This window comes from Danio aesculapii, chromosome 23 (genome assembly GCF_903798145.1).
Source record: "Danio aesculapii chromosome 23, fDanAes4.1, whole genome shotgun sequence".
Taxonomy (NCBI): domain Eukaryota; kingdom Metazoa; phylum Chordata; class Actinopteri; order Cypriniformes; family Danionidae; genus Danio; species Danio aesculapii.
In genome coordinates, this window is record NC_079457.1 from 20,816,514 (window position 1) to 20,836,835 (window position 20,322).

Consider the following 20,322-nt stretch of genomic DNA (forward strand, 5'->3'; position numbering starts at 1 on the left):
AATCACTTTCGTGTACCAATAGAGTACATTTGTAAAATGTATGAATAGTTTATGTATCATTTAATATTTTCTTTGTATTAGTTTATGCATCATTTAATATTTGCCTTGTTTCCCAGAGATGGGTTGCAGCTGGAAGGGCATCCGCTGCGTAAAACATGTGGTGGATAAGTTGGCAGTTCATTCCGCTGTGGCGACCCCGGATTAATAAAGGGACTAAGCCGAAAAGAAAATGAATGAATAATATTTGCCTTGTATTTTATATTAGTTTATGTATCATTTAATATTTACTTTGTATTTTATATTAGTTGTATGCATCATTTAGTATTTGCTTTGTATTTTTGTATTTAAAAAAAATAATAATTATCTAGTTTATTATTAACAGTATTAATACGTATTACAATAGCATCAATTTTAAAAAGAAAATTGTATTAATTTCATCATTCACAGTTTATCAGTTTACTATGCATTTATTTTCATGTGTATTGGATATCTATTTAACTTAACATCCGTTAAAAAATTAATTTTATGTGTAATGAATCAATCTGAATGTGATTTAATATTATATAATAAAGTAATGTTTTAATAATAATAATAAAAATAAGTAGCAGCTATAATGCTATTTACTGATGTTATATTGCAGCATCATTTTTAGAGACAGATACTACATTCATCAAGTACCAATAGTAGGACAAATGCTCAGTGGAAATTTACACCAAGTGAAAATATACGTTTTTTTTTTTTTTTTTGCATCATGCTATTTACAGTGCAAATAGCAGTGTATTCCATTTACACCATATTTAATGTACAATATACAGTGCATTTAGAAGCTATTCATAGTGGAAATAGTGGCAGATATATACCCAATATATACTGTTATTGACCCTTTTTGAATGTTTTATAATTTTTTTTTTTTTTAAATGTATGCCTTTGTGATCTGCTATGTGATGAAGATAAAAAAATGTACATAGCTGTTCTTCATGCCACACTCTACATGCACACAAAAACCTATAATATATTGCTACTTCTTTTAAAGAAAATGAATAACTAATATCAAGACATTACTTATTCCATCAACATCATTCTAATCTTAATGGGGTGGTGCAGAGTGTATTTGTAAGGCTTAGTTGTGTTTATAAGATTCAAAGCAATGTGTGCTCATGCTTCATTTGTAGAAAATCATGTTATGTTTTCATATACCTTACTTTGATTATATACAGCTACTCAGCTAACATGAAAATGACTGTCATATTTCATAGTTTCTCCGAAAGGCCCACCCTCAAGAGGCTCTGATTGGTCAGCTAACATAATGTGCTGTGATTCGTAGATCAGCTCCACGTCACCAGGAAAAGCGCCACGCCCCTACAAGCACTCGCTTTTGCGCTGTGTAAATACTGTCAGTCAGCGTAGCTGTTAGCTGGATCAGTTTGTGCCTGAATCAGACAGAAAATGACAGAGGACACAGCTGAACCTCATGCCTGCGCTCTGAAATAAAACCTGACAAGTGTCTTTTACCTATATATTTATGTATACATGGAATAAGCATGTGTAAAACATTCCCATATCTTTTCTGAGTTTGTAATTTGAGGTGTAGAACGCAGGGAAAGCAGCTGCATAGAGAGACACTGCAAGTGCTGCTAAAGATTGTGGATTTTTACAGCGGGTTGATGGATAAAAATGAATTTGTAACTAAATTGTTAGCGGTGCCAAAAAGTATTCCTGTTGTTTACATCCTAGTTTACAACCTCACTACAACATACCATTAACGCTAGACACTATGCATGTAATGGATCATTTTAACAAATAATAATACACTAAAAACTGATTTACAAATAATTTAATTAAATTTAGTTAGGAAATAAAAACACTTACAGGTTATGGCTCACAACCCACAGTGTCTTCTATTATGGTTGGAGCTTCTTTGAGGAGTTTTTAGCCAAATCCAGCACTGAACTAGGAGAGATTCTGGAAGCTGTCCTTTGTCAAATGCAAGAGCTATATCTGTTGTATAATTCTCTGGAACATAATTAAATTGTGGGCACTTCTCTCTTTGTGTCGTGTACTTTGGAAGCTCAAATACAGAAACAGAAGAAGCTCTGTGAAAAAGCAGTGTTTGGATGTCATTTTAGATTTCTTTGCTACATTACAGTGCCTCTGGCCACGCCCCTTTGCTGCGCAGGATGTATGCGCGTGGTGAGTGCGCATAACCTGAAGCGTTTGTGATCTCACTAGCTCGGATGGATCTTTTTGTAGTCCCCAAACTTCATTCGCTATAGGCTTTGCTAAGCTAGTTCTCTAAAAACCAATGTCTCCCTTTGCATTGAACATTGAGCGTATTACATTCAGAGATGTTGTTTGTGTTCACGCAGCTTCATTACACATCAACTAAAGTTTAAAATATGATATCGTAGTGGACCATCCTTTTAACAGATTTTCTTGCTTTTTTCACAGCCATCTGATCTCGGCGTGGCGTCACCCGGTCTGGGTGAAATGTCCTTTAGTTCCACATGAGCTCTACTATGTGGTACATCATGCAGAGTATTCAGAGCAAATACTCCCTGTCCGAGCGGCTCATTCGAACCATAGCAGCCATTCGCTCCTTCCCACATGATAATGTAGAAGACCTTATACGCCGGGTGAGTTGTGTTACCAGAGCTGTGCTTCATTTAGTACACTGTGAATAACAATGGGCACTTTTTTTTTTACAGGGAGCTGATGTGAACCGGATGCACGGCACACTGAAGCCACTGCACTGCGCCTGTATGGTGGCTGATGCCGATTGTGTGGAGCTTCTGCTGGAGAAAGGTGCCGAGGTAAAGCCAGCAGGACCACAGTCATTCTTTGAGAGCTTGAAACTGCAGTCAATTCGCTAAATTCAGTGTTTTGACAGTTCGAAAGTGAAGCGTGCAATTTTGGTGTCGCCGGCGGCAGTGAAATTACACACTTTGCTGTTAAGTTATTAATGGTTCAGTGACAAGTGATTACTTGATCAAGAAATCTGGTTTAAAATGAATGTACCCAGTTCTTAGAAATGGGTTATTTGTCAAGTTATTTCTGAAGCACTTTTACAATGCATATTGTGCTTTACATAGAGGAAGAAAAAAAAAGAATAATTGACCATAACAATATTTTAGCATATCAGGCAGGAAGCAGAGCAGAGAATGCAGCTGTTGTTCAGGATGAATTAAAACTCATTCAGTTCGATTTAATAATGTCACTGTTTAAAATGTTGTAGCATGATCCACTGAAGAGCACCTCCACCCCAGACAAGAAAGCCAGAGGAACATACATTTATATTCATGTTGATTTGATATATTACATTTCTTTTTGTAAATTTCTTTTTTTAATTAATTAAAAAAATTAAATTAATTAATTAAAAAAAAAAATTCATAACATTTTATTGTTATTATTTTTTCCCGATTGGCTACAGAACAAACCACTTTTCTTCACTGAATTTACTGATTAACCTGTACTTTAAATTTCACTTTAAGCTGAATACTAGTATCTTGCAAAATAACAAGTAAAATACTGTGCACTGCCATCATGGGAAAGATGAAAGTTCTTCGAAAGTAGCTACTAAAACGACTGTGTTTAAAAATGTGTTAAAAAAACCCTCTTTACTAAAGAGCCATTGGGAAATATTTTTGAAAGAATTAATATTGCACAGGAGTGAAACTGTACATGATGGTATCTTTAGTTTCTACAAAGTTACTAAATATATTTCTAAAAATTATTATTTATGAAAATAACTATATGTTAATGTATAAATATATTTTGCATGTTTGTGGCACCACATGAATTTGATTTAGCAGGTAATGATTATAAAAGTGAAAAAATGTTATTGTTACTCGTTGGTAAAAAAAAAAATATATATATATATATATATATATAAAAATAAAAATATATAAATATATTATACTATTGGTTATATAAATTTGTATGATTTTGGTATTGTAGTATTTAAACTGAAATTGAAAATTGCAGATTTTTTTTCAATAATTAAATAATTTACAGTTAGAAAATATTAGTAATATATTTGCCAGACTGCTTCTATGAGCTTCCTTACCACAAAATCAAATTATATCACTTTTGTTGCCACATCATCAGCAGCACGTGTACTACGACGAGTAAAAAGCTCAGGGGCTCCAGACAGTGCAAAATACAGACAGTGCAAATATACTCCAAACATACTCCATATGTACAACAACAAAATAAAAAACAAAACCATATACTATTTGCAATGTTGACAGTAATACGTAAAAGACAATAAATACTTGAAAGACAATAAATGCGTTAAGAAAAACACACTACATACATGTAGGCACAGATAGACAAGTACACAGTCCAAAAAAGGTGTACTCTTGATGGAAAATTATTGTAGGCAAAATTGTTTTAAAACCTAGTTTGTCAGAATGTGACATTTAAAAGACTACTAGACAAGGATTTTATACTGAGACTTTAAAAATCTCTTCAGGAAGAAATGTCAATTATTGATTATATATCAAAGGGAAATTAATATTAATGACCTTAAATGTAAAATATTACATGTTTTCGGTATCATCACTCATCGATTTCTGGATTTGTTGTTATTTTTATGTAATAATATATTTTTATCCAAATTGATCTTGCCATGAAATATCCATAAGTTGTTGATGTGGCAATAAATAAAACAACCAATCGATCTTTTGTGATTTATTTTTCAACATCTCACTTTCTCTGCCATGCAGGTAAACGCCTTGGATGGCTACAACCGCACTGCCCTTCATTACGCAGCAGAGAAAGACGAGGGTTGTGTGGAGCTGCTTCTAGAGTACGGCGCCCACCCGAATGCGCTGGACGGCAACAAGGACACCCCTCTGCATTGGGCCGCCTTCAAAGACAACCCAGAGTGTGTACGGGCCCTCTTAGAAAGCGGCGCCTGCCCGAACGTCCGCGATTACAACAACGACACGCCGCTCAGCTGGGCGGCAATGAAGGGAAACCTAGAGAGCGTTCGCGTGCTCCTCGAATACGGCGCTCAGGTTCATGTCACCAACTTAAAGGGCCAGACGCCCATCTCGCGACTGGTGGCTCTGCTGGCTCGTGGTTTGGGCACAGAACAGGAGGAGGAGTGTCTGGATCTGTTGTGCCGTGCCACCGGGAGGTTCGAGATCCGCAGAGCCGATGGCTCATTACCCCGTGAGCTCAGTAAAGATCCTCAGTTACTGGCCCGACTCACTAGCCTCGTAGCCCAGCCACCCTCATTGCGAGCCTTGGCCCGTTGTGCCGTCCGCAGCAGCTTAGGAGTGCAGTATCTCCCGTCTGCTGTCAAACAGCTACCCTTACCCGAGTCTGTTAAAGAATATGTGCTCCTGAGAGACTGAGACGTGAATTAGGCATAGATGTTTTCCATGTATGTGAACATGTGATTGTAAATGGGACTCTGAGCTGAAATCTAGTCGTCTATATAGGCTACAGTGGGTTAGTATGTCAGGAAGTGGCCCGTTTTTTTTTATTTTTTGCTATAATAATGTCATCAAACTAATTCAGAGTTGGGTTGGTGTGGAGAAATGCCGATGAGGTCGGAGAGAGGATTAATAATCAGCTTAATATAGCATATATGATCATATATGAAACACTCTAATCGCTAAACGATGGAAATCAGTAACACTTTAATAGCACTTAAGTTATAATCGTCATGTATTAAATTTGTGTTTCATACTACTTTGTTTAATTTTTATTTATGCCGGAGGATTTGATGGTTTTAAACTTGATAACCGAAGCCTTTAGGTTAAGTTTTAAACTGAAATAAATATTTACTTTAAGTCATTTTATAAGTTAAACATTTTAAGTTCAAATTGAGCAACGTTGTTTTACATTTATTTCCTTTTTAAGCAGATTTCAAACCAACATATTATTTTTTGGCCATCTCTCACAGTCATTATTATAAATATTGCTCATGTAAACAACTTTACTACCTGATTTAGAGTGTTGGATTGCATTACTTTTGTTTCGTTTGGTGCTGATGACTTGCAGATGAGCTCTGCTTTTACGTTTGAGGTGAAAACATGAATCGTCTGTGTCAATATTGGGAATGTTCATTTTATTCACCGTGTCATGTAAGCATGATCATTCCAGATATTGGCAGACCATATATAGGATGTCTTAAATTAATACATGTCAACTTGTCACATCCTGTGAACCCCAAGAGATTTTTTGCAGCTGTTCTGTTTTCTTTTCTCTGTTGTTCTATTGCTAAGACGTATGTAGTGCTTACATCTAGTTTCATGCATGCAGACTAACCAGTAAAAGCCTCCATGCATTGTTCAAGCGATTTACTGCAGTTATTTCTTCAACAAAAAAAAGAAGTGAATGTTTAAGAGCACATGTAATTGCTTCACCACTAACATAAAATCTTTATACGAGCTTGTGTGTATAATTGTAACCAGTAGAGGGCACCAGAATACAACTTGATAGAAATCAGTCGGATAAATCTAAAGGAATTTGCCTTGTTTGTAAAATAAAAATAATAAAACAACATTCTAATTTTACATGAAAGAAAAAGACTGTCTTTCAGGAAACATGTCGGCCAAATCTGTTTTAATTACCTATATTTACTAAAGCGATGTCGTTCAGCTTTATTTCCTAAGACTTATTATTAACAGTAAAATGATGTCCTGCATAGTACTAACACTTTAAAGCATGTTTTTTGGTTTCCCAATAGGCAATTGAATAATGAGGAAAGCATATTTTTATTGTGAATTAACATTTCAGCTAGGACTGTTTGTATTTTCCATCATGCTTTATTTAAACTTCTGTCCAAGCACAGGATGTCCTCTTCAAGAGAATGTAAATCAGTCAGGAAGGAAACTACAGTAGGACTGAATAAAGGCCCTCTGCAGGCTGGTCTTCCTCTGCCTCAAAGCCTCAAACATTTAGTTTAGTTTAGTTTACCTTTAGTTTTATTGAATAACAAAACCTTTATTTTGATCTCAATAGCAGAAGATTAGGGAAGAGAGTCTGCAGTTCAGAGATGGCAACAAAATAAGGTTCATGACAGTTTTAGGGTATGAATATTATACTAGTATCAGTAATAATAATAATATAAATAAGTAATACAACAAATGTGGATGCTATAGAGATACTTTCACTTTTTAGCTAGTAAAACTGGGAATTAAATTAGCCAGTATATTAAATTAATTAAATATGACAGGTTATTAAGATGTTTTTGCATTTATTATGCATTTAGGGAAATCATGTTAGTGTTTCATATACTGTTTAACGGATTCATATGATCATTTTCTTTAATGTGATATATAATATAATGTAATATATAATAGTGACAATAAATTAATAAAAACCGAACACAATGAAATGAGGATACTTGAGATATATTGAACTTTTTACAAAACTACATGAACTAAATATATTGAATTAGTTTGTTTAATAAAGTTTTACAATTTTAAATGCATTTAAATTGTTAGAGTTTGATATGTTTATTTTTATAATTAATATTATCATATTATTAATTTAAGTTTAAAAAAAAAACAGAGAAGTGTAATAATTGGCTTATTAGATTTTTGGAAAAACCTGGAAGACTGGAATGGACAAGAATTATTAGCAACTTTAAATTTAGCTTTATAAATACAGATGGTATCAAGACATTTTACCCTAGGATTTGCATGTTCTCCCCGTGTTGGCGTGGGTTTCCTCTGGTTTCCAAAGACATGTGCTACAGGTGAATAGAATAAACTAAATTGACCTTAGTGTATGAGTGTGTCCCAGTGCTGGGTTGTGGCTGGAAGGGCATTTGCTGCGTAAAACGCATGCTAGATAAGTTGGTGGTTCATTCCGCTGTGGCGATCCCTGATAAATAAGAGACTAAGTTGAAGGAAATTCAATGAATTCATGTTAGGGTTTCATATTGTTAAATGTATATATATTTCTTTTATTGAATAAGTAATAATAGTCATAAGAAATAAAAACTAACACAATGTAATGAGGATACTAGAGATATATTTCACGTTTAGTTACAAAAACTACATGAACTAAATATATTGAATGTTTAAGTATAATTAATTAAGTTTTACAGTGTTTAAATACATTTTAAATTATGTTAGAGCTTTATATAATGCTTAATAATATATTCTTTTATATTATTTATTTATTTATTAATGCCATATCAGCAGTAGTGGCTATATTCATGGCAAATTATTTTTTTATAACATAGCTACATTATTAATATTATTAATTCTGATTGAAAAACCAAGATAGTAATTGGCTTGAAAGATTTTCTGAAAAACCTGGAGGACTGGAAGGAACAAAAATAATTAGCAACTTTACATTTAGCTGTCGAAATACAGATAGTATCAAGACATTTTACGCTATTTTAATTAAGCCATTTTATATTAATGAACAGATTCATATTAACGTTTAAATGACTCACTAAATCTTTTACCACATTACAGTCAATAAATAAGCTAGAGTTTCTTTAGTATGTTAATGCGGTAACTTTCAGCATGGACCACCACGTTGGCAAGATCAAAAACACCTCAGGTGAGTGTTGAGAGGCTCTGTGTTCTGACACCAAAATCTCGCGATATTTGAAGGGGAGGGGCGTGTCAGATTCCAAGAGAGGAGAGAGAAGAGAGAGAGGGATAGAGGGGCGCTGTGGTAAGTTTGTAAACATTCTTCATCTGTCAAAAATGTGGTTTCTGTGATTGTGTAGACTTAAAACAGAGTTTAAGTGTTTTAAATATGCGTTAAAAACTTTCGTCTGTGGTCGCGAGTAACTTTTAAGAGGCGCTCGTGAGGCTGTCAGATTGGCAGTGGGCTACAAACGGAGTCGCGTTCACTGCAGCTCGCTCAGGGCTCTTGACAAGCGAGAGCAGAAAATCTCAGGGATAGAAAAGTGCCTCTGGCCATCATTGATCACCTTATTTTTGTAAACACTGTATTTAATTATACAGTGTTTAATATAGTCTAAGTATTTAAGTTTTATTGTGTATATATAAAGAGACAAATTGGACACGATTGTTTAGTTTGCTTCAAAGTCCCTTTTTTGCATACTTTTGTTTTCTAGCGGGGGGGAGTACAAGCGGCCTGTACACCGAAAGTCCGTGAATTCCATCTTTTGAGTGGGATTTCCGTCCGCCAATGAGATGTGACTAACAGTATTGATTGACGCGTGTTGTAGCCAAACAGCAATTAGATATCTTTGATTGACGCGCGAGTAACCAATCGCAGAAAGTGTAGGGCGGGCACGTACGGGAAAAGGTTGGCTTTAAAGTTGGCATGTTCGTAAGACATCAAGTTAGCATAGGTTTGCTAAATAGTTAGCGACGTTTATTTTCGGCTTGGCCACTAGAATCTAACGTTCTTTTTTAGTGTAATGCTTCAGTTCAACATACAATGTAGAAATTGCACATTAAAGTGTCACTTAACTTTATTTAAATAAACTGGACAGCCTTGTCTTTTATTTTTATTAGTAAACATGTTATGTAAAAAGTTGTTAGGTATAGAGACCATCATGATTAGAAGAATAACGAATTTGTAAATAAATTTATATATATATATAAATTTTAATTTCTAATATTAATATATATATATTTTAACAAACTTATTTATTTATTTATTGTTGAATGTCTCACTAATTGCCTTCTTGTAATTACTGCCTTATTATGGTAAATGGTTTTGTTTAAATAAAATAAGTCAACCTCATCCAAATGTCAATTATAAATGTCAAAATTTGCTTGCAATGTAAACAAACAATACATGTTATTGCATGTTTGGTTGCTAATATACAAGTATGTTATATAAAACAAGCACCTGCTGTTGATCAGATTGTTATCGTAAGTGTTGGCCAAGAATATTATGATAAAGCAAAGACAAACAGTGAGCATTTCACATATTTGTACGTAATACTTCTAGTGTGAATATAAGGCCTTTCAAAACGGCTGATAGTAATCAACTGTATATCATCTAAGCGTGTGAATGGTCCATCTTAATTCTGTAAACACCATCTGTATGTCTGAGGACCTGTAATTGTAGATATGGGTCAACTTCACATGGCACTCATTGAATTCCAATAATGTTACTGTCTGTAATGACTGCACGTCTTCATATAATACATCATCCTCTCAGTTGACATATCTTCATGTGCGCTAGTGAGCATTTTTGCAGCTGTTACTGTAATTGCCTCACAGCGACTTGATTAATGCAAGTTCAGAGCCTTGCTTGTGTTGTTCTCCTCTGCTGTAGAGCAGAAAAGCTGTTGCAGAAGTTAAAAACTCCATGGGAAAATAGATTTTAGGAGTAACTGATAAACCTTTAAAAACAGTTCTGTTGGGAGCTCAGAGGTTATCCGATTGTATATGCTTTTATTGAACTTGCTTGTTTTTGCCAATTCAGTTTAATTTGTTCATATGGGTTTTGACGTGACGTTGCATTGCTATTGTCACACATGACAAAAGCTAATATAATTAATATTGTCATCATTTAAAACGCAGTAAATGGTTGAACATATTAATGTTTTTAATGGACTTGCTGTTATTATGTTTTACATTTTTTTGAGCCAAATCTCAAAACTATCCTGTGGTCTCAAGCATAGTTCAATAAATCACAGCTCTTATAAATTAAATAGAAATGTCATAAAATCATTAATAAATACCTCAGGCCTATTTTTACAAGTGCCAATTTTAGTAAATAACAATAATTTTTTTCATCTGTATATGTATATATATATATATATATATATATATATATATATATATATATATATATATATATATATATACATATATATATATATAGTATCTTCATACATTTTGTCTTACAAATGCTTATTTTAAATTGGCAAGAACACATTCAAAACCATGTGATTCAAGCCCATGATGTGCACCTGTCAAAGCTGATTTATACTTCAGCATCAAGTGCACGTGTATGCTCCAACGCAACCTTCGTGCGGTTGCATAGCCCTTGCTGTGGCTGACACCGGCGCTGACACGTAGCGCAAGCTCTGTGATTGGTCAGCCTGGGAGCTGTGACCAGTGTGGGCAGTTCTGAGAGCTGCGAGCCCGTGCCGAGTCCCGTGAAGGAGCTCCAGATGGAACCTGTTGTTTTGTGTTTACCTTATGATTAAAGTTGTTGCATGTCCGCCAGTTCCTACCTCAGAATGAGCGAGATTTAGCTATTTGTACAGTAAGGTAGCATTCAGAAAAAAACTAAACACCAGCGAAGAAACTCGACACAGCTGTACATAAAAACCTCACTGCCAGCTAGTGTTTCGGAAGTATAAATGCACAACTACACGCATGGCATGCGCCGTGGGTCACGCCGATCACTCAACGCAAAAGTATAAACCAGCCTTTATTCACACGAGGCATCAGCGTCAACGCTTGATGGAGGGTGTGTCTAAAGTTGGAGTTGATGTGATTGTCATAGCAGCATTAGTCAATGAAATTAGACCCCAACTGGCTACTGTTTGAGCTGGGGTATTCGCATACAGCAATCTGATTGGCTGACGCGTCTGTTGGTGCTTGAAAAGTTGCGAAATTCCCAACTTCTGCTGCAGGCAACCCCGATCCACAATTCAGCTTGACGTCATTCATTCAAAGTGAATGGGAAGCTTTGACACCCCAGTGAATCGGGCATTAGGTTTTTGTCTCTAAATTTTTTCACATATTTTACGTCTTTGTTATCACTTTAAAATTGTTGTTTTATTAACCCCCTTGTTTACTGAAAATATGCGACAAGTCACGTAAAAAACATCATACTTTTATATAAAACAAATATCACTATATGAAGATAAATATATGTCCAACAATAAAGATAAATAACCCTCACATTATTTGTATATTATGGATAGGATTGTCTCGATACTGGATTTCCGTACCAATCGATACAGAAATTTTAAAAACGTCTATTTCCTGCTAACATTTTAGCGCTGTTGAGCACTTTCTTAAACACAGCTGATTTGCAATCGTGACCATGGAGGTCATCAGTTGACCGAGCTCACCGCCGTTTACTGAGTGTAACCACAGATACGGGCACACTGGAGCGTTTAAAAGCCACGATTGTCGCTCGTATGTCAGCATATAGACAAACCAGCTGATCGACGTGACTTTGAAACGCTCCAATGTCCCTGTATCTGGAGTTACACTCAGTAAACAGTTGTGAGTTCGGTGAACTGATGACCTTCACGACCAATCACAGTCATTTCTGTTGAGAGAAATCGCTCAAATGTTAGCGGGAAATAGAGGTTTTTAAAATTTTTGTATTAATTGGTACTGAATTCCAGTATCGTGACAACAATAGTTATGGTTAGTTGTTTTTCCTAATTTTGGCTGTCTCACCATAAGACATTTTTACTGTACAATGCAGTAACAAAAAAAAAAAAAAAACAGGGAATAAATGGATAAATTTACTGATCCCTTCAGATTTTAAATTACATAAGTATAGGACTTGGACGATAAACGATATTATATCAAATCACGATAATATTTATGTCAATAACAATGATAAGCTCTGGACTATGTTTTCTCTAAATTGATCTAAGAGCCAATCACACAGCAGAAATGTACAACAATGGGAATCCAAAAGTGTGTTGATAATGTACCAAATTTTCGGGCAACGACAATTTATCAGCCGAATATGCTATGCCATTTAATGGACCCTCTAATTTTTGTGACTTCAGTCATTATTGGCGTACTCTTTTAAATCTGGAAGCATTAACATCTTATATTGAAACATATATCGTTATTTTTCAATATGGAAAATAATTATCGAGATGTATTTTTGCTATATCGCCCAGCCCTAATTTAGTATAGCTATTTATGCTTCAAAAATGGCGTTTTACAGCAAAAAAAGCCCATTTTACTGCCTATTTGTCAATATGTAATCTTGAAGTATACATATATAAATTGGTGAAGCTCAGGGCTCTAATAGTGCAGTGGTTCACAATGGATTAAGTGAAGACATTACACAGGAAGAAACATCATTTGCCAGTCATCATATGATGAAATCAACTCTCTTTCTTACTGTTCGCTACCATCCCGTATGATGGAAAAGTCAGAACTGTGAATGAAGGACTGTGTTATGATTATGTAAGTTGTCTTGGCAACAGTTGTATACAGGATAATATAACTTGGCAGCATGTAATGATAGCTGTTCGGATGCAACAATAGAGTAATAGAGCAGACCAAATAAAACTGTTTCGAATATCCAGCAGACCAAATAACAGGCTGTGCAAATAAAGCAGACAATAAGGGTAAACTGCCAGTCGTACTTGAGTTGATTCTGGGCATCTGTGCTCTTCTGAAGTTATGTAATATTTGGTCTGCTTTAGAAGGTGTGCCGGGCTCTTGAAGAACTGTGAGATTGCTCTCAAAGATTAAGGCCTGTGATACTCTATTATAGAAATAAAGGACGGACAGTTTGGGTGGCTGGGAAATCTTTTCGTCCGATTTTGGCAAGAACATAGGACTTGATGGATAGCTCTGATTTTGGGGTCATTGAAATATGATATTCACATGCCATCGCATTGCTGTAATGTTTAGAGATCCAGTAGAATAGGCCGAAATTGATCTGGTATGCCCATTATATTGTAATTAACAGCTCTTCCAGAACATTTCCATGTCTTGATATTTTTTCCAGCCTTCTAGTACATTCTTGGTGTTTATTTGCTCTCAAATTGTTCCATTTCTTTTTCCTCGGTTGTATCATAGAAGCCAGTATTTTGATCGGACCCTGTAGTTTAGGTTAGTTTAGATTAGGTTACTTTATTTATACTTGAAGGTAGATTTGGATTGCAGCCAAGAGTCATCATTTCATAACAGTTCCACACAAAAAACTCACATAGTGACAACAACAACTGAACATAAAGACCTAAAACATAAACATGCAAAACACTCTCTTCCAAAAAATAAAAAAGAATAAATAAATAATCTCAAGTGTAATAGGATTGGATTGTGGGGGGAAACCTGCAAACTCCACATACAAACGTTAACTGACCCAGCCGGGGCTCGAACCAGCGACTTTCTTGCTGTGAGGCACTGCGCCACTGTGCTGCCCCTTTTTTGAGTGATATAAACTTAAAATGATTATTATTAAACCAATCATTTCAAAGGGGTTTTTGCCTAATATTTTTGAGTAGTAATGCAAAATAATCAGAGTTTTGAGATAATTTTCAATATCCATTGTTTTGCATAATATTATACTCCACTGATATTTGAAATATTTCTACATGCAGTAATGAATACACAGTTTTGCCAGTTGTTGACTGGCAGCATGTCCAGCATTGTTGTAGCAGCAGTATAAAGTGACTTAAAGAGAATTAGCGGTTTTACAGAGAGCAACTTTGGGTCCACATTGTCCCTAGCAGTAAAACAGGCCTTTGGGATTGCATTGGGCTACATTGTGTATTTCCTCACCATGGATTTAGCGGCTGGCACACTGCAGTCATGCAGCCGTGGATCTAAAGTTTCATTTGTTCCATTTTCCAAAGCTTGGGTTCACTAAGGTTACATAAATCGGCCATAAAACGTAGCCGCTCCCTAGATCTCTTGTCCACGGTTCTATCTGTGGCACCCTTGGCCTTTACCTGCGAGTCATCGAACACCCGCCGAAACCACTCGTTCCATTCTCTGCTCTCTGTGCCCCCCCCTTTCTGTCGCTCCCTTTTTGTGGGGTCTCCCTTACTCTCTGGCAGCTCACGCTCCAGATTCCTCATTCTTGGCTCCGGCTGGAGCTATTAATACAGTTTGTTTTGTCAGTTTCCTAGCAGACAGCATCAAACAGTGCACGCCTGAGGCAGATTATAGCCGAACCTTGCTACACCGTCCACCTGCTGAGTAGGAGAAATCCAAGTTAACAGCAGGAAGATGCTTGTCCCACCAGTGTCTGACCACCATGACCCAGTTCATCGCAAAATTGAGCTGTGATTAAAAAATGCATTTCACAATATTCTCACAGCCATGGGGAAAAACTGGAAATGTGAATTTTGAAGTTATGGTGACACGGTGGCTCAGTGGGTAGTGCTGTCACTTTATTGCAAGAAGGTCACTGGTTCGAGTCCTGGCTGGGTCAGTTGGCATTTCTGTGTGGAGTTTGCAAGTTTCCCTGTGTTTGCGTGGGTTTTCTCCGGGTGCTTCAGTTTACCCCACAGTCCAAAGACATGTGATATACAGTAAGTGAATTTGGGTAAGCTAAATTGGCCGTAGTGTATGAGTTTGAATGTGAGAGTCTATCTATGTTTCCCAGTACTGGGTTGCAGCTAGAAGGGAATTTGCTGGAATAGTTGGTGATTCATTCTGCTGTGGCAACCCCTGATAAATAAGGGACTAAGCTGAAGGAAAGTTAATGAATGAATGAATTGAATTTATAATATTAATGAAAAAAAAGGAAAATTAGGATATTAACATAAATTATAATTTTTTATTGTTTTATGTTTTTATTTTTAAGTATTGTGTGATGTAAAGGTTATAGAATTAATAATGTTACTTCCTATTATTCATTTATTCATTTTCTTTTCGGCTTAGTCCCTTTATTAATCTTGGGTCGCCACAGTGCAATGAACCGCCAACTTATCCAGCAAATGTTTTAGGCAGTGGATGCCCTTCCAGCTGCAACCGATCACTGGTAATCATGTTATTTCCTATATGATCGTAAATTATTAGGATAGAAGTGTCCTCATAGTGATTGGATGCAAATAGAAATGTCCATGCAAATGTAATGGAAATGCACTGGTCGAAGGCAGGGAACCCTGAATGCATTGTGTTTTTAAAAACTCAACTGAGGCATTGCACAGCTAGTTCTGCCAGCTGTCTTCCTGTTTAAATGCTTGGTGATGGACAAACCCAGCTGTTCGGTTTGTCTTATCAAAGATGGCGAATGTTGTCAGACAGTGGCCTAGCAACTAGTACTATACTGCAGGAATACATTGAGCTGCGGTTGTCTTGTAAGAAACTCTGGTTTGAGTCTGGTTTCTTCAGTTCCTATTTCTCATCGTCATTTCAACAAATGATGATAAAAAGGGGAAAGTGTGGAGTAGTGAATATATCTTTGGATTTTAAAATGTAATGTTTAATTCAATGTTACAAGCCTTTTCTTTCAAATCATTAGTGGGTGTTTCAAAACACAGTTTTCAACAACAAAGCATGTGTTAATGTTTTGGCTATCAGTTTAAAAAGCAACATAGTATCACCTTGATTTTGGCATAATTGTTTTGACGTAGTTGTCATTTATTCATAAACCGTGTTAAAAGTAACGTGAGTTACGTAGTAATATTACTTTTTTAAGTAATAAGTAAAGTAACACATTACTTTACAGAAGTAAGTAATAATATTTAAGTTACTTTTTAAAAAAATGTAATGCAAGTTACCTTTTTAGTTTAGATCGTTTGCTTTTAAAGAATAAATTGCTGAATTAAAATTATTGTAGTCACGTTGAATCCCGCACACAATGAGAGAATGCGGGAACAGAGAGAAAAGAAGATGGTAGAGTCTTACATTTTTGCGATAGAAAACATTCTCATTATTTTGAAGGAAAAGATTATCTGAATGGACAGTGATTTCACTTTTTAATGAAACAAAAAGTACAAAAGTAGCAAACGCATTGCTTTAAACTTTCATTAAATTTGTATAAGTTAGGGGATCTCCGGGGTTCTCTCCTAAGACTGCTGCCCCTGTGACCCAGCCCCGGAAAAGCGGAAGTCCCCCCCAAAGTTCGCAAGCTCTGAAGGATATCGAGCCTCAGCCTGGTCAGAAAAAGTAACTCAAAAGTAACTCAAAATTTACGTAGCGCATTACTTACCATAAAAAGTACTTAAGTAACGCAGTTACTTTTTTAGGGAGTAACTCAGAATTGTAATGCACTACTTTCACCAACACTGTTTATTAACTACCTTTGGTGTGGAACGCAATATTTGATCATTTTGTGCAAAAGCTACCAGGTTGTAGGGCTGCACAACATAACAAGAAACGATCATTATCACAGTAAAAGTATACCCAATATCCTTATCACAGAAAAGTGCAATAAATGAATTTAATTTTATGTGCCAAGATTTGTGTGCTGCATGCGTAGGTTGTTTGTCCAAATCTGATTAATCAGTTGGGGCTTTTACTATCTTTATCCCCACCTCTCCAGTGGGTGCTGTTAGATGAACTTAGAGCTGAAAAGATATACTAATGCCGAGAGACAAGAGGGAAATGACAACAGCCAATAAGAATCAGAATTACCACCTAGTTTTTCAGTTATTGGTTTTAAAATAAAAATGTTTTATTAGATTTAATAAGCTCAGAATATATATATATATATATATATATATATATATATATATATATATATATATATATATATATATATATATATAACCATTTTGTATGATCATTATATAAGTAAAAAAAACATAAAATAGCATTCTTAAAAATTCATTATATTGTAAGAAATATTATCACAACACTCAACAACAATGTTGCATATCACATTTTCCCAGTATTGTGCAACCCTATAGGTATCCATTATAAATTACTAATTAATTGCTACCTCCACCTTTACGATTACATTTTGCACATCATTGAAAACAGCAAACAGTGACTGGTCAGGGTCTCATATGTTTCTCGTCCTTGAAATAACAAGACATAATCAAACATGACTTGACATGGTGACTATCACAACAGGCGCAAATACTGTGTAGTCTGAACCCAGCATGAGAGAATTTCATTAGATTAATGAAGGTTTATAGCGAGAATTCATCAGAAAACTACTTGAACAGACTTCATGCTCAAATGCTTCCCAAGCTTTAATGTTGCAAACCTAAGCTTAATCATAACAGGAAGTGGTCTTCGATTACTCCAGAATGTCTTTGTGAATAATCTGTCAAGGCGGTATTTTTGTTTGGGATGGTCAGTTGTTGCAGGTGGGCCGATTTCAGTTTGATTTATCACTTGATGGTAAACTCCAGATGAACACACACTCTCTCACGCTTCGAGTCTTATTGGGACGCGGACACTTCATTGAGGCTATAACGAATGGGTGGTTCTCATTTGTAAATGGCCTCTCCGTGTGTGTTTCTCTGACCAAACTGTCTGTGTGTATTGCAAGCAGACTGAAAGCTCTGGCACCAAGCTGTTGGCTCTCTTGTGGAGTGTGTGAGGTCTGCAAGGAATCAAGCTGCTTAGCTTGTACGCTACTTTGATCTCGGCCGTAATGGGAAGGGCCTTTCGGGGGCAAACAAGATGCAGTTATTTTCTTTATGGAAAACAGAATCGGGGCTTGGCAGCAGCTGCCAAATTCAACTTACAACTGCGTGTTTCTACGCACGAGACACTTATACACAATTATACACAATTCAAATAAGACGTCATGATAGACATTGTTTTTAATTGCATTCTGTGCATTATTATTATTATTATAATTAATACTTTTGTCTTATATAGAAGGTATTTTAGTGTATAAGACCTGTTAACCTGCTATTAACATGAGTTTTAGTGATATGCATATCACTGATCACTGGTGTTCTGGTTTTGTCAAGACCTATATTCTCTTATATATTTCATTACGCTCTACATGACTTTAACAGGAATGCTTGGTATGATGAATGAGTGTCATTAAATAAATACGTGAGTCCATTTTACACAGCAGATTAACAAGTAGCGAACAAGTAGCGAATGAAAAGGATATGGATATACAGCTACAGTTTTGGTTTTAATCCATGAGATTTTGTATAACACAGCAAAAAATCCTTTTTTGATGTCTTTTCTTACAACATCTTACAACTTACACAAGCTCAAATCATTTCTGACTCGGTTTACAGCTGTAATTAGCATCACGTTCTTTCACATTTACATTTAAATTATACTTATACATTATACTTACAATCTTTTTGATAATAACCCATATTAAAACAAGGTATAAAATAGAGTTTCTATTTTATTTTTATTTATTCATTTAATTTCCTTATATTTAGTTTTATTTTATTTGTGTAATCAATGTGGTTTTTATAACTATATTTAGGGCCGCACAATATATTGTTTCAGCATTGATATCGCAATGCACTCATTTGCAATAGTCACATTGCGAGTATGCGCAATGTTGAGTCTGGATTATAATTTATCCTTTCACAAGTGTTTTTTGAGGCCTGTGACTGTGAAGTAGGGCTGCATGATATTTGTGAAAAAGGACACATTGCAATATTTATTTATATATTTTTATTCAGTTTTTTGCTATCAAATTCCATTAAAACAACACTCCTCCAGCAGTTCATACTCTCATCCAATACCTCAGTTTGTCATGGGGGGCATGCATGAAATGTTCCTGAATGAAAGTCAAAGTGCCAAACTGCAGTTATAGTCGACAAATTAAGAATGAGGGCACACTCACACTATGCTATCCGAACCGTGCCCAGGCGCGTTTCCCGATTTGTTTGAGAAGTGTGAGTGCTTTGTATCGGGCTCAGGCACGGTTCAGTTGGCCGAGTGTCGTTCACTTGGGCTTTTTTTTTTTTTGGTTTACTTGGGCTTTGTTGCAGTACACTTGTAGTCTGAGTGCAAAGCGTGCCTGAGCCCCAAACTTAAGATGTGATGTCACTTTTAGGGGACTGTTTCATATGGATTTATAAATCATTCTTACTTTTCAATTAACGCAAACTGTCGTAGTTTATTAAACCACTTCTTTTTATTGTGAGTATGCATCTGGATTACAATTTATCCTTTCGCAAGTGGTTTTTAAGGCCTGTGACTGTGAGGTAGGGCTGCATGATATTTGTGAAAAATTACACATTGCAATATTTTTTTTTTATTCTGCGATTTATTTATATTTATATATATATATATATATATATATATATATATATATATATAGCGATGAATATAATTTCAATAGACCATTTCAATGTGGTCATATCCCTGGCACATGAACGTTTCCTGCTTGTCATCAAACTATTATCTATCATATCTGTAACAAGAGGCGATTTCAATCATAACGTTAAAACAGCTATCATAACATTATTTATCAATATGTGGAGTTTTGGGGATTCCTGGAAGCTATGAAAATCTAAATTTTTAAACAGGAAAGGACAATTATTATTGTTTACACCCCTCAAAATAGTCTATAGATGCAGTGTTTCCTCTAGGATTTTTTTCCAGCTGTGGCAGCAGGCCTTTCTTACACAGATCTACGAACTACCTATGGCGTTATTTCAAAAACAAATGTCGTGAGCGCAGTATTTCAAGTCGAGATTCATTCATGTAATACACAATAAATGCGCTGGATAAATACACATTACATTACTGTGTGATCCTGTTTGCTTAAGCGCCGATTTTCTCTGTTTGTGCACAAAACTTCTTGCAT

At 35.5% G+C, this 20,322-nt stretch overlaps 2 protein-coding genes across 4 annotated transcripts in view; both read left to right on the forward strand.

The window, feature by feature from the left end:
• asb8 (ankyrin repeat and SOCS box containing 8) overlaps window positions 1-6,306 on the forward strand; it is a 7,311-nt gene extending 1,005 nt beyond the window's left edge. For all 3 annotated transcript variants that reach the window (XM_056449786.1, XM_056449784.1, XM_056449785.1), the window contains exons 2-4: window positions 2,449-2,633; window positions 2,706-2,810; window positions 4,725-6,306. In XM_056449786.1, coding sequence (XP_056305761.1) covers window positions 2,505-2,633; window positions 2,706-2,810; window positions 4,725-5,360 — 870 coding nt within the window. In that variant the 5' untranslated portion in view covers window positions 2,449-2,504 and the 3' untranslated portion in view covers window positions 5,361-6,306. The remainder of the gene's footprint in view (window positions 1-2,448; window positions 2,634-2,705; window positions 2,811-4,724) is intronic.
• A 2,285-nt stretch (window positions 6,307-8,591) lies between these two features.
• atf7a (activating transcription factor 7a) overlaps window positions 8,592-20,322 on the forward strand; it is a 46,933-nt gene continuing 35,202 nt past the window's right edge. The window contains exon 1 of the mRNA XM_056448990.1: window positions 8,592-8,649. The gene's annotated coding sequence lies outside the window, so the exon portion shown is untranslated. The remainder of the gene's footprint in view (window positions 8,650-20,322) is intronic.